This window comes from Nestor notabilis, unplaced genomic scaffold, assembly GCF_000696875.1.
Source record: "Nestor notabilis isolate BGI_N333 unplaced genomic scaffold, ASM69687v1 scaffold7428, whole genome shotgun sequence".
Lineage (NCBI taxonomy): Eukaryota > Metazoa > Chordata > Aves > Psittaciformes > Psittacidae > Nestor > Nestor notabilis.
The window spans coordinates 45,947-60,051 of NW_009941425.1; the positions used below are offsets into that span (position 1 = coordinate 45,947).

General features: G+C 50.9%; 1 protein-coding gene across 1 annotated transcript in view; it reads left to right on the forward strand.

Annotated features, from left to right (window-relative positions):
* Window positions 1–12,712, forward strand: part of SLC35F3 (solute carrier family 35, member F3) — a 43,047-nt gene extending 30,335 nt beyond the window's left edge. The window contains exons 2-6 of the mRNA XM_010020875.1: window positions 2,310–2,529; window positions 6,910–7,035; window positions 9,481–9,673; window positions 11,220–11,309; window positions 12,458–12,712. Of these exons, the coding sequence (XP_010019177.1) occupies window positions 2,310–2,529; window positions 6,910–7,035; window positions 9,481–9,673; window positions 11,220–11,309; window positions 12,458–12,702 (874 nt within the window). The 3' untranslated portion in view covers window positions 12,703–12,712. The remainder of the gene's footprint in view (window positions 1–2,309; window positions 2,530–6,909; window positions 7,036–9,480; window positions 9,674–11,219; window positions 11,310–12,457) is intronic.
* Window positions 12,713–14,105: the final 1,393 nt, after the last annotated feature.

The following is a 14,105-nucleotide window of genomic DNA, read 5'->3' on the forward strand; positions in this document are numbered from 1 at the left end:
CATGGTGCAGCAGTGCACCCATGTTGGTCAACAGGTCTCTGTGTGTGTGTGGATGCATGTCTGGTAGCACCTCCACAGCTCCGGGTGTTCTCAGAGAAAAGCTCCCTTATAGCTTCATTCTGGATGGGAAAACCTCTGCCATAAGGAGGTCTCCTTTGGAAGCTGGAGCCAACCTACAAAAAGAAATTCACAATTGGCGAAACCAGCCAAAACAGCTGAACCCATCTTTATTGTATGGGTCCCAAAGGGGTCCTGATCCATGGCAAGGCAAGGTTGTCCTTTGGGGCTTCATGGCCCCAGTGTAGTACACTGGGTGATTCAGGGGTGGGGCGAGTGCCAGGCTGTGCTAACATATGGATCTGGCTGAACCCAGCTTTGTTGTATGGGTCCCAAAGGGAGAAATGCAGCTCGGGGTCCTGATCCCGGCCAGGGCAAGGTTGTCCTTTGGGGCATCATGGCCCCAGTGTAGTACACTGGATGCTTCAGAGATGGGGTGAGTGCCAGGCTGTGCTAACATATGGATCTGGTGGTATCTGCTAAACAAGAGTCAGGTCCACAGTACAGTAAAAGCAGCTTTGTTGTATGGGTCCCAAAGGGAGAAATGCAGCTCGGGGTCCTGATCCCGGCCAGGGCAAGGTTGTCCTTTGGGGCATCATGGCCCCAGTGTAGTACACTGGATGCTTCAGAGATGGGGTGAGTGCCAGGCTGTGCTAACATATGGATCTGGTGGTATCTGCTAAACAAGAGTCAGGTCCACAGTACAGTAAAAGCACGTTCTACTGTGTACGAAGTTGTGATACCCAGTTGTACGGGTAGGGAACAGGTTTTTGGCAGGAGGAACTTTTCTTTCCCAGAATGAATCCCAACATAAATTCCATTTTATTCCTTTCGTTTGACTACATCCTTCCTGTCCCTCTCCTATCATCTTACCTAACGTCATTTCATTTAAACTGTGCCTGGGTTTATTTTTCACCTTTGGAGCATTAGACTGGCTGCCAGTGACACCCTGGCAGTGCAGCCCTCCCCGGTGTCTTTGGTTTCTTTAGGTAATCACCTGATACAGCCCCATCATTTGAGAAGGTGGATCAAAATCATACTTTAACCAGACTCCAAATAATGAGCCCTACATGCCCAGTCTCAGGAAGCAAAGAGCTTGAAATTCAAAGCAGCAATGAAAATCTATTTGGCTTCATCGTCATTTAATTTTGCTCAGATTTTGCAAAACACTTCACTGAAGTACTTCAGGGACACGGGAGGGTTGCGGGTTTGAAAGCAAGCAGAGCCAGCACAGGGCACGGCACCACTGCTGACTGCCACCTGCAGACTTCTGCAGGCTGCACCCTTCGCCTCACAGATCTCTGTGTTTCTTCTTCACATTACTGAATTTCCATGCAGGCGGTGCAGCCAGCAGCTCCAGTTCTGTAGCTCGGCAGAAGCAGGTTGCATGCAGGCAGGTGTTCCATGCAAGTCCCAGCCCAGCTCCGAACCTCTGCCTCCGAAGAGCCATGCCAGGCTGTGCCCATCACCTCCTGCCCCCTTTTGGCCACCAGCACCTCCAGGACACAAATAAACTACTCTTGTTTCCTTTCCATGCGCCAGGGCTGTACCTGCTCTGGCTGCCTTTTGCTTGGGATTCACAGCACCCACAGTCCTAACTGTACACCTGAGCTCCCGACTCCATGCTGCTGCTCCAACTGACCCAGCACGTCCTGGGGTGCCACCATACCATGTCCTGGTGCATGTCCTCACTCCAGCGGGAGCAGGCAGCTGCCGGCTGCCTCCTCCTGCTCCTGCCCCTGCTGCTGCAGCGGGGGCTTGAGCCAGGTCTCATCCCTTGGGTGGAAAAACCTCAAACCAGTCTCCTTCCAAGCCCTGCAAAGCAGAAAACGGATGGGCACATGTGTCTCATGGCTGCACCAGGAGATGGGAGCAAGGGGCTTCGCTGCTAGCCCTGGCCCTTTGGCATCCAGGTGCCCACAGGGTGGAAAGGAGGAGGATGACCCCACACTGTTTCAAGGTGTCCACTTTGAAGGTCCTCATGGCAAGAGTGAGATTTCACCTCCTGGCTTCACCTCTCCCCTTGCCCTTTCATTGCTGTCTCTCCCGTATTTGCAGCCCTGGTGTGTTCATACCCTGTGCAGATGCCAGGTTTTGCAGCAGAAGCTGAAACTTGTTTTCCTTCTCCTTTGTAAGGTAGGTACACCTCTTTCCCCAAAGGAGAAGGCGGCTAGTAAGAAAGGGAACCCATGTATTTGCTGCAGACTGTGACTGGTTTGTGTAATAATACTGCCTTTCTCTCCTTGTCTTAGGGAGTGCTGCCGATTTTTTGGAGACAATGGCTTGACTTTGAAGGTGTTTTTTACCAAGGCAGCACCCTTTGGTGTTCTTTGGACACTCACAAACTACCTTTACTTACATGCAATAAAGAAAATAAACACTACGGATGTCTCCGTGTTGTTCTGCTGCAACAAAGCTTTTGTGTTCTTGCTTTCATGGATCGTTCTGAGGGACAGGTTCATGGGAGTGAGGGTAAGTGACTCCTTATCTCTGTCTCTCTTCCTCCTCACCCTTCTGCCTTTCCTTTCCCCTTTCCCTCCCGCTGGCCAAGTCAAACAGCACACCATGCGGACAGCCAGGCACGCACAGAAACCCTTGCAGAGCAGGAACACATCCTTCCCTGCAGCCTGCCCAGGCACCCATGAGCTCCTGGAGACCCCGTGTCACCCAGACTGGTGCCTTTGAGCATTTTCCTTCAGGAAAGAGGAAACTTGCTCCAGACATGGCACAAAAGGACAGCTGCTATCTCCGTGTTGCTGTGGATGTGCATCAGCCTTTGCCCACCCTCTTCCGAGTGACTATTCCCAGGCTATTAGACCAGACCTAGTGGTTTCTAACTTCACAGCAGGCTTGCAGGGTGGCATGGCTATCCTTTGCACCCATGTCAGTCGGCAGCAGCTGGGCTGCCCTTGCCCACCCATGGCCAAAATGTGTGTGTGCATCGCTGGTGGAGGATCGATGTAACACCAAGACATGGGGCTTGCATGTGGCCAGCTGCTGTGGGTGCGGGGCCAGGTGGCATGGCAGGCAGCAAGGCAGGGAGCCTGCTTCCCTGGGGCTGCTCTGCTGGTGACACCCCAAGTCTTTCCTTACACCCTTAGTCCTACACCCCACAGGAGCGCCAGCTCCACAGTGGAAATGGAGCTGTGTGGTGGGGGGGTGTTATCAGAAACCCCCAGAGCTCCCTGCATATCCTGCAGCCATTCTGGCAGCCCTCAGCATGCCGTGTCCCCTGGCAGCAGGGCCGGGAGCGGGGGTAACACATCACCCCCGGACAAGGGGGGCCTTCCAGGAGTAAGTACAAGGAAAAGACGCCAGTGTGTCCCTCCTGCCTCACTGCACCAGCAGGCACTTACTAACAACAGTAACAGGAATAATACCTGTTTCCTGCCCACCGTTTGAGCAGCTCTCTGCTCGCCCACCCAGGCAATGTTCTCAGAGCTCAGAAGAGGCTGTTAGCCCTCCCTGTGCGGAGGAACCGGGAGTTAACTCTTCAGGAAGTGCTGCTCTCCAGCAGGAGGGCTTGGCTGGCCTTGCGGTGGTGGCAGCCAAGAGGCTGCCCGGGGAATCATTGCAAAATGTACCTGCCAAAACCCCGACCTGGCCAGATGGTGTCTGTGCCTGCCCACCCCCCGCGCAGGTAGCGGTGCCCTGAAAACAAACTAACTAACTGAGGGGGTTGAGTATAGAAGCCAGGGTGTACTGAAATGATCCCAGAGGCAGGGGAGTGTCACTGGTACCACAGCTGGACGTGGTCTTCAGCTCTCTTGTGGCACTGTCTGCTGCAGTGCTGGTGGGACGCCAGGAGAGGAGGTGTGTCAGGGCTGACCACTGTTGTCCTGCATGTGCAGCATGCTCCATGGTCCGTACGTGCCATCTCTGACCACTGGATACGGCTGTGGTCTCGGGGGGAAAGAAGCCAGCCTGTGCATGGGGATACCCACACCGGCAGACACGCGCTGGAACAGAGATGCTTCTTGTGCTCTCCTGGGAGCATGGGTACATGTGAAGAGCTGGAGTGGTCGGGGCTCTCTGGCAGCTTCCCGGCTAGGCAAAGTCTTGTGCCATGGCAGGTGACACTCACTGGGGGATGGATCCTGCTCTGGATCCCTGAGGCAGGAGGAGTGGAAGGAGCAGGGAAGCAGATCTGAGTGGTGGTCTTGGCCATGTCCAGCTGTCCTTCATTTCTTATCACTGCTGCCTCGGGAGAGCAGCAGTGAAGCTGAGACCCAGAACAGGGGCCAGGGCAGTAGGGGCCATGTGATGCCACGGGGGTGTGTGGCAGACCAGACCTCAGGGCCCAGTGTCTCGGGCTGAGCTGAAGGGGGAATTTCATGGCACCCGGCTCTGGTGAGGGGTGAGAAGCCACCTCTGTTCCCAACGAGGAACACGGCTGCCTCCTTCCCAGGTGACGGGTCAGCAAGGGACCTGGGTGCAGGAGGAAGGGGCTCGCAGGCAGAATGGGCTGTATGCTCGTGGGCAGATGTGGCACCCTAACCTGTAGCAAAATGCGCGTGAGGCACTTGCCCTAGGGACTGAGAGGGCATGGGGCAGCAAAGCAGCCCTGCTGCCTAGATTCATGTGGCACAGTGGGAGTGCTGGGGACACTGCTGTCTGTGGAGGGACATAATGTGGACTTTCTTGGAGAGATGCTTTTTCTTCCCTCTTACCACTTTTCTGTACAGCCCATGTGAACAGGTAGCGGCAGCGAGAGTGGCACTGCCTGGCATGCTGAGGGATAGCTGCAGGATGAACTCCAGAACAAAGCTTGCTTTCTGGGATTGGCAACCAGGAGGAAGGATGGGTGCTGGGGCTTCTCCTACGGTGACTTAGGGACTGCAGGCCAGAACACAGCCCAGTGCCAATGCTCCTGGTGCCTCGGGGCCATGCTGAGTCAGAGCTGCTGACCCTTTTGGAAACAGATTTTGGGAGGGTATTTGGCAGATGAGGCTGCAGGGGGGACGGTGCCTTGCCCTGCAGCTAGCGCCATCCCACACTCCCGCTCCATCCCGTGGCAGCAATGCAGGATGGATGGTGCCACAGCAAAGCTGTGATGGCACATTTGGGTGTCCCTGTTCACACCTGCTGGAGGAGAAGCCAGGTGAGAAAGGCAGCAGCTCAGTGGGGTTTAGGCATGTACAAATATCCCACTTGGCATTCAAAAGTGCAGCTGGCACTTAAATCACAGTTTGGCTGGAATTTAAATGTAAGAGCAAGCTACAAAATCCCATCCTCACCACTCAGGCACTTGTAAGTGCCTACCTCTCCCCCTTGCACTTCTCCTCCTTTCCCTTCACTGTGCCCACAGCAATGGTCCAACTGGGCTGTGAGCTGTTGCATTGCTTTCAGAGAGGACACACATGCAATGAAGCCGTGTGTGCCTGAAGCGTTGTCTCTGCAAGGCCTGTGGTGCTGAGGCATTTTCAGGTAACGACAGGCTGGCAGCTGCCAGCTGCAGTGCAAGCAGCCTGTCACCGCCGCTGATGGTGTGCTTGATAGACAGGCTGAAAGGCTTCCAGAGAAAGTGTATGATGTGACATGCTTGGCATGTCAACAGGCAGGATGAGAGGTGAGGCCAAGACTCATCTGACACTTGTGACATGCTCAATAGAAGAGGCAAGGACCTCTGCCCCAGCAAAACTGTTTGCAGACTGCAGTTATTTGCTTTGATCTTTGACTTTGGTGTTTCCCTCCATGCTACAGTAAGTAAACCAGCTCAGGATCCGAGAGGCATCACTGGGAAGTACCCCTGTGTACATATCATATAGGCAAGCACACCTGCCAGTGGGACTTGGAAATAAATACTAGCAAAGCCCAAACGATAGTCTTCCTTTCCAACCAGGCAGAGACCCAGCCTCCTGGGAGGTGCTCTGAAGTCAGTCAGCCCCTGACATTAAAAGCAAAACTGGATGCTTTTCATTCTGCAGTTCATTAATGCTCATTAATGTTCATTAAATTTCCACTGCAGAGCAGCTGCAGCGTTTGTAGGCAGCATAGCCTGGGGATAGGGCTTAAAACCCCAGTCTGGCTGTGGGAGAGGGGACAGTTGCCTGGCACTGACCCAGCTACAGGTCAAAATAGACTCACTTATCCCAGTCCTGGTAGCATCACCATGACTGTGCAGCCAATGGGCATGTGGTTTTATAAGCAGGGCATCCCTCGCACCACTGCAGAGCCATGAGGCACAGAGAATGCAGAAAGCCCTTTTCACTCCAGAATTACTTCCTGGGGAGGCTTGAGGCATCTGGCAGGACAGTCCCAGAAAAGCCAGGGATCTCTTGCTGACCCTTCAGCCTATATCTATGTTATCTCTCTTTGAACGACCCCCTTCAGGTATTGCTGAGGGCCCGGCTGGGTGACTAAACCTCCTCTCTGAAACGATGTGTATGAACTGAAAAGTAGTTGCATGAGTTTTATTCCCCTGTTTATTTCAAAAACCTTTTTCCTCCAAAGCCTCCACAGCACTCAAAGCCTTCTCTGCAAGCTCCAGGGAATTATTACTTGTGTATTATTGTCACGCACAGGCTGCAGGGACCTACTGATGAGAAGTTCAATGACAGAGATGAAATACCCCTTCAGCTCAGCCCAAGACAAACTGGGCCCTGCGTTCTGGTCTGCCACACAGCCCCATGGCAGAACTGCTTCACAGCTCTGCCTGCAGCTTCTCTGCAGCCAGGGAAATAGAGAGGGGAGGCAGCACTGGCATCATGGGTATCAGCCTGGGCTTGCTACTAGTTTTCTACACAAGCAGGTGATGCAGTACTGCCCTCTCATTTAAAGCTGCTCACCTGTTTTTCTGTGTTGGGGCTTGTCGATAACACTTTCTTGCTTTCTTTCTTTGTCTCCAACTAGATCGTGGCTGCTATATTTGCCATTGCAGGGATAGTTATGATGACGTACGCTGATGGGTTTCACAGCCACTCGGTTATTGGGATAGCCCTGGTGGTGGGCTCTGCCTCAATGTCTGCTCTCTACAAGGTAAGCACACCTTGGTCTTCCCCTCCACACCCTGCAAGATGACTGTCACCTTTGTCACTCACTTGAACTGCTCCTGTCTTACTTGCAAACCTCCATGCAGTTCAGTGCCACGTTCCCTTCTTTCAAGGGCTGTGCCATAAGCACACTGACTACAACACTGCATTCAGGTATTCACTTAGGATAAGAACTCCTGTTTCCTGGGACCAGTCTTGTCCAGTGCCCACAGGAGAACTTAGAGCTGCCCTGCCTTCTTGAGAAATGAGGCTGCTTTTCCACAGGTGCTGGATTTAATCACTCACCCTGGAAGTGCCCTGCAGAGATTTAGCTGCTTTTCCAAGTCACTTTGTTACCTCCCCTAGCCAGTCCTCCTTCAGTGGCATATGTAGGCTACATTGGGCTTGAAGTATTGCTTATTGTGGAAATAATCACGTGCTTAAAATCCAGAGCACATGCCTATGAATCAAGGTCTCATCCTGACCAGCAGGGTAAGCTGCATGGTGTGCAAGGTAACATGTGCCTTTCTCTGCTCGCAGAGACCTGTTTCATGTAGCCTGAGACACATTATGTGCATTTGCCTCTGTGCTGCTCATGGCACCCCAAGTCACAGTTCAGAGAGGAATAAGGACTTGTAGGGTGTAGGTCACCCACCCTAGCTCGGATGTGTAGACTAGGATGAGGTGTAGATGACTCTGTATGGCCTAATGAATTGCACTGCACCAGTCCTGCACCAGAAATTGGCCAGGCAAGCTCTGCACTCTGAACACGAGCAATCCGGGGAGGCTCACCGAACTGAGAAGCATCTGTCCATGTCCCTCAGCTCTGTCCTGCTATGCTTTCTGCTCCCTTTTCCAGATCAGCCTATGTCTTACATAAGGGAGGACATGAAGTGCCATACAGCTCTTTCCCCTAAAAGGCCATTTCCTTGCAAGAAGAGAGATGTGGCTCTCCAGACCCAAAGAAAAACCATGGCTCTAGAGTCACCTGCAGGCAGGCAGGGTTATTCAAGGCTAGAGCCTAGCTCTGCCCCTTCTATGGCAGCGCTGCACCTTGCAGGGATGGGGGTCTCAGGGCTGCTCCACCAGAGCCCGTGCACGGGGAGATGACGGTGGCAGTGCTGTCAGGGTGATACACTGCAGTGCACCCTGCGTGCAAGGACAGATGGAGCTGTGCAGCTTGTTCTGCAATGGGTGCCACTCTGCTCTTGCTTCCCGCAGCCTGGCTCAGTTTCCATGAGTTGTGCCACAGCACGCAGGCAGCTCTGCAGGCAGACAAGCTGCACCACATGTACCAGAGCCACCTCCACCTGCCCTCCTACCCCAGACACAGAGTTCAGCCTTCCTGTGCCGGCTGCAGGCCCTGCCGGGGCAACAAGCCATCCTCAGGTGGCACACGAGAAGTAATCCCTTATGCAGAGTGGCACTGCAGCTGCACTGGCAGTGAGAGCTGCGAGGCGGTGGGAGCAGACAGCAGCTCCATGAGCATAGCAGCCCTGCAGACTTGCCTGTGGGGCTCTGGGTAGGCACAGGGAAGAGACAGCTGGCACTGGTGAGGGGCCTGCCATCCCAGCACAAACCAGTAAGTCAGAATCCATCAGCTCTACTAGTTTACAGCCTGTGGCAGAGGAGAGCTGTACCCAGAGCCCATGGGTTCTGCTGGATCCTCTGCAGTTCTGTGGTGGGAAACTGATGTAGACACCAGACCAGATCTCTCTGCAGGGACTCCTTCAATGGGCCACTCACATCCCTCATTTCCTCTCTCTCTTTATCCCTTCTCCCATTAACAAACCAAAGCTTTTAAATCCCTCCCTGTGGTCTCATTAGGCTGCAGCTGTGCTCCAGACTGTGGGGCTGCTGCTGTACTGTCTGCCTTCGGGGAACAAGCTCCCAGGGAGAAAGCGGTCTGGCAGCGTAAGCATGCGTTGGGAAGCAGGGACAGCAGTGCTTGTGGGCAGGCCATGGTGCACAGCAGGGCAAGGCAGGAGGACAGCCAGGCAGCTTGGACTTTGCTTGCTCAGCACTGCAGCGCTCCTCAGGTGGCAGCTCAAGGCCTGGACCAGTGATGTCTCATGCAGGGAGATCACACAGGTTGCTTCCTCTTCTCCACCTGCCCTGCTCCACCAAGTCTTCTGGGTTTAATGTCAGTTTTTCCAGAGGACCAAAGGAGCTGAGGCCCCATCTTGCATGGGCTTCTTCGGCAGCTGCCCCTTCCTGTGTTCTAGGTGGGTCCCAGCAGGGAGGAGGCTGGGGCACACAAGCTGCAAGTCACAGCTTCACGAGCAGCTGTGTCTGGCAAGCATCACCACATAGGTGCTGACTGACACCTGCCCATTGGCCCCAAGCACAGTCCAGCGAGCCAGGATGCTGGGAGCCATGGGAGACAAGACACCAACCAGCCCTCCAGAGGAGTGGTGCAAGAGAGTTAAATCCATGTGTTTTCCTCTTGTAGGTTTTATTCAAACTTCTTTTGGGCAGTGCTAAATTTGGAGAAGCTGCCTTATTCCTGTCTGTGTTAGCTGTCTTCAATGTCCTCTTCGTTACCTGTATTCCTGTCATCCTTTATTTTACCAAAGTGGAGTACTGGAGCTCTTTTGACATCGTTCCTTGGGGAAACCTCTGCGGATTTTCAATTCTCTTATTGAGTGAGTAGAAGGGGGGCTTTCACACTGCTCAGGGTGGAGGAGGGTGCACAAAACTGGCTGCTGGTGGAAGCTGCAGACCTCTGATATGCTGGAGCTGTTTTCCATTCTTCTCAACCCAATTATTAGCTTGAGAATTCATGCAGAGGGTCCCTTCCTAGGTGGCAATGTAGACCCCACTTCTGCTGTTATTACCAGGCCAAAATATTGTGGCCCTCATTAGAAGGTGATGTGTGAGTAAACTGTTAAGCTTGTCCTAACTCCTACTCATGAACTCTGCTTCAGAGAGACAGCGAGACTTGCCCTGGCTGTGATGGGAAGCATCCCTGCTGGCAGGGCATTACCTTGAGCTCATCACCATCCCTCGAGCAAGCAGGTTAGGTCAGGCAAGCCAAGGCCTTGCCTTGACCTCCAGAGCCTCTGCTGACTTCAGTGATGGCTAATTGCTATTCCTAAAGAGCAGGAAAGTTTTGAAAAGGTAGCACTGCACATCACTGATGGGAATTGGGTGGGCGGCTCTCCTCTCTTCTGCTGCCACTGTTGTGCAACCGAGAGAGCCCAGCTTGGGAAGGATGCCAAATCTAAGCTTTAGTGATTCATGGTCATGAGAAGTGTGATACTGTTCGCTGCCAGACTAGAGGTGTGGACTATGCTGCCACAGTTGCTCACTACACAGGATGATGGCATCACATCTCCTAAAATGTTCCATTGGTTTCTATTAGAAATAGCCCTTTCCATCCCTATCTTGAGTCCCAGCTCCTCTTACCCAGAACAGTCACAATGCTTGGCACTTCAAGTACCTCCAGTTTACTTTTCAGTGGATTTAAATGGAAGGTTTCTGTAAGCAAGTAGTGCAGCAACTGGCAAGAGATCACTGGGCTGTGTGATGTATAGGTACTACTAGAAGAGAGTCAGCCCCAGCTCCTGACATGGTCAGTATTGGCAAGGCTGTCCTGACTTTGCTGAAGCTAATTGCCTTAAAACAAGAGTAAATTTGGCCCAAAGCAATTATTATATTTTCATGAGGCACTCCATGAACAGTGTACGGTATTACAATGGAGTGATACTCCATTAATTATTCAGTTGTAATGATGTTTTAATTTCATTGTACAAAATCATATTTATTAAGTTCCTGTTTGGAAGAAGGTTAGATTTACAGCAGCTTTCGCCTGCAGCTGGAGGCCACTTTTCTACGAAAAAGAAAAAGCAACTGGCTGAAATCTCACAGATGAAATGTGCTCAGACTTTCAGCAGCACAAAGAGGGTTGCTACAGAGTGGGAACTACTCCACATTATGCTGAGAGATGGGTTGTTGCCAAACCTCACCCTGATCCAGACACTAGACTCCAGTGGGATATAGAGTTCCCCAGAAACAGCAGTGTCTCAGGTAGACACACATCTGCCCACAGGTATCTTCCAGGAATAACCATAGAAGTTAATGTGCCTTCTAACTGAACAACATAGAGAGGGAGCAACAAAGCGTGTTTCAAGTAACATTCCCTCTGCCTAGCTTCACTGTAGTAAAAAGTGTTTTTCTTTCCTTCTTCAGCATTCAATATTCTACTAAATTTTGGGATTGCTATTACCTACCCCACCTTGATTTCTCTCGGAATTGTGCTGAGTGTCCCAGTGAATGCAGGTAAGAATTTCTGTCTTTTGCATCTTAATGAATAAATTAAATCTCTGGCCTTTGAAATGCACAGCGGGGATAAAATCAAATAGCTTTATTAAACATGTTTTGCATCTTCTCTCAAAGACTTTATGGAGATAGCCTTCATTAAAAGTGCATTCTTTATGTGTTAAACATGTTGTATAACAGTATATGAATATTCATAATCTCTAAAATTGCTTTTTAAATTACTGTCCGAAGAAGCCTGGCTACTGAAAAACAAAGTAGGTTTGAAGTCATCCATCTCAGGGCTGGGACGAAAACTCATGAATGACACAGAAATCAATTCTTAGTGATTTCTTCAGGGCAGGCTTAAAACTAAATTGAAACAAATAAAATTGCTTATATTTTAAAGCAAACATGTACTAGTAATTCTGCTTGCCTTGGCAACCAACATTGCAGGTGTTTATAAGAGCTCTGGACAATTCAATTTTGGGCATGGCCTGGTACATTCCACTGACTGTTTTCTGAAATTTAGTGAAAGCCAAGAGACTGTGGAGCCTGAGAGTGCTGAGCAGGGGAGTGCACAGGCAACCCTGGCACAAACCAGAGCTACCTCTCCCAAAACCAGCCTGGTGGAACTGGTGCCACAGTGCAGGCAGCAGCTCCCAGCTTTGATGCTGACTTCAGGCATGCAGAGCTGGGCACCACTGGCTTCGGTACCACGCTGTGTGATCCCACAGATCGTGTGCAGGGCTCGGTGTCTACAGGGTTTCTTACTCAGCAGAGCTGTCAGGGTGAGAAGAAAAATCAATGTGAAGGAGCTGCTGTGCTGGGGAAGGGAAATGTCCCTTTCTCCATGTGCCCAGAGCTCAGTGGGAGTTCCAGTGCTGTCAGTGAGCACGGGAGAAGATGCCACTGCAGACAACGACTGCAGCTCCAGGCATTGTGCCCTTTTGCATGCTAGCCCATGGGCCAGCTCTGCCGGCTCTGAAGGGGGCTGTACTCTGCTGTGTGCCAAACCAGCAGGAAGGGTAGTGTCCCTGACACCATCGCCTCCATGGCCATGTTCTCCTGCTGCAGCCAGCCTCCAGAGCTGGGGAAGTGAGGGGGAGGGATAGGGATACTGCCCTAATGCTTTGTCCCATGTAATAACAGCCATTCAATGTCCCACACAGTTGTTGATCACTACACGAGTGAAATTGTCTTCAACAGTGTCCGGGTGATTGCCATTATCATTATTGGCCTGGGCTTTCTCCTGTTGCTCTTGCCAGAGGAGTGGGACGTCTGGGTAATAAAGCTCCTCACACGTCTCAAGGTCCGGAAGAAGGAAGAGATCCCCGAAGGGAATGGAGACATTGCTTCAGGACTGCCTAACAAAAGCCGGAGAACTCGTCCCTCCATGTCATCCTTTGCTCATTAAATGCTCTTTTTAACAAAACTTTGTGGTTAACCTTATCTATGATGATGCAAAGGTCTTTCTTTTCTTGGGAAGAAGCACACCTGTCCAACATGGTGTACATACCTGTACAGTTTTGATATGATCACCATCTAAGGCATTGAATCTTGGCATGTCCAGTTTGCTTGTACCTTTTTCACATCAGACCTTTCACTTAAGTAGTACACTGAAAAAAAACCTGCAAACCAAGAACCTCTCTTCTCTTTTTAAATGAATGTAATATATAGTCAAAATATATTTGCATAGGTTATTTTAAAGAATGATTTTCATGAAATGCAGGGCAGACATTTTGAACATTAGGTACCGAATGATGCATTGCACACTGTGATTTAAAAGAAACAAATGCTATGCTACATCACACGTTTTATTTTTGACCAGAGCTGTACTCTGAAAGTTTTCAAGGAAAATAAAAGGGAAACTTTCTGGGGATGGGAAGATGGGGGGAAGATTGGAAGGAAGGAAGGAGGTTTGGAAATCACTCTATGTAGGTGAGCGCATATTGCGCTGCAGTCAGGAGAAAATTTAAGTGCTAAAAATGCTTGCACTAAAGCGCTAGAAAGAAAGCAGTCTAGAGCCCAAATCTCCTTATTCTGCACATGACTGTAGTCCACGTTTAAAATCATGCAAGAGAAATCCAGTGCCTTCTACAGAACTCTTGTCTTTATCCACGCAGAACCAGGTCCTGCCACGAGGCATTTGCAATGGCAGGGCTCAGGCTTGCAGCCCCGGGGGACTGCAAATTCCCACTGACATCAGGACGTGCACCCCATACACGCCGTGGCTTCTGTGGGAGCACACAAGTTTGCGTGCAGCAGACCTGGTTCTTTTCTCACTTGCACAGGGTTTACCCCTGTGTGAAGCTGCGCTTATTAACACCAGTGTGAGGAAGGGGAAGTCTTGGTCATGTGTGGGACAAGCTGACCAAAAACGATCGAAGGGGCTGGCAGGAGCGTGGTTGCTGACGTACAGTCTGAGAGCACGGACTAAGGGGGTGAATCACCAGTTGCTTTTACTCCATAATTGTGAGTGTCAAGAGTAAAAATGTAAGATATTTACATCAAATGTAACACTTTTTATGAAACTTGTAAGCACCAGGATGTTTACTTACGCGATTTTGGTTCGCCATTAAATTTCTATCTGTGATAGACCACATGCTATGTAAAAAGTGGGGGGGAAAGGTTATAGTTTACTATTTTTGAAGTTTACATTGTTGCATACAAAATTAAAAGTGTTCTTTTGAACTGCTGCCATAGCCTAAGGGTCCCTGCTGCCACTGAGGTCCTCTTTTGTCTCAGGCAGGGGTGGTATCCACTTCAAAACATTTTAGCAAATCAACTTCAGATTCCATTATCTGTTTGGCAAAGCTG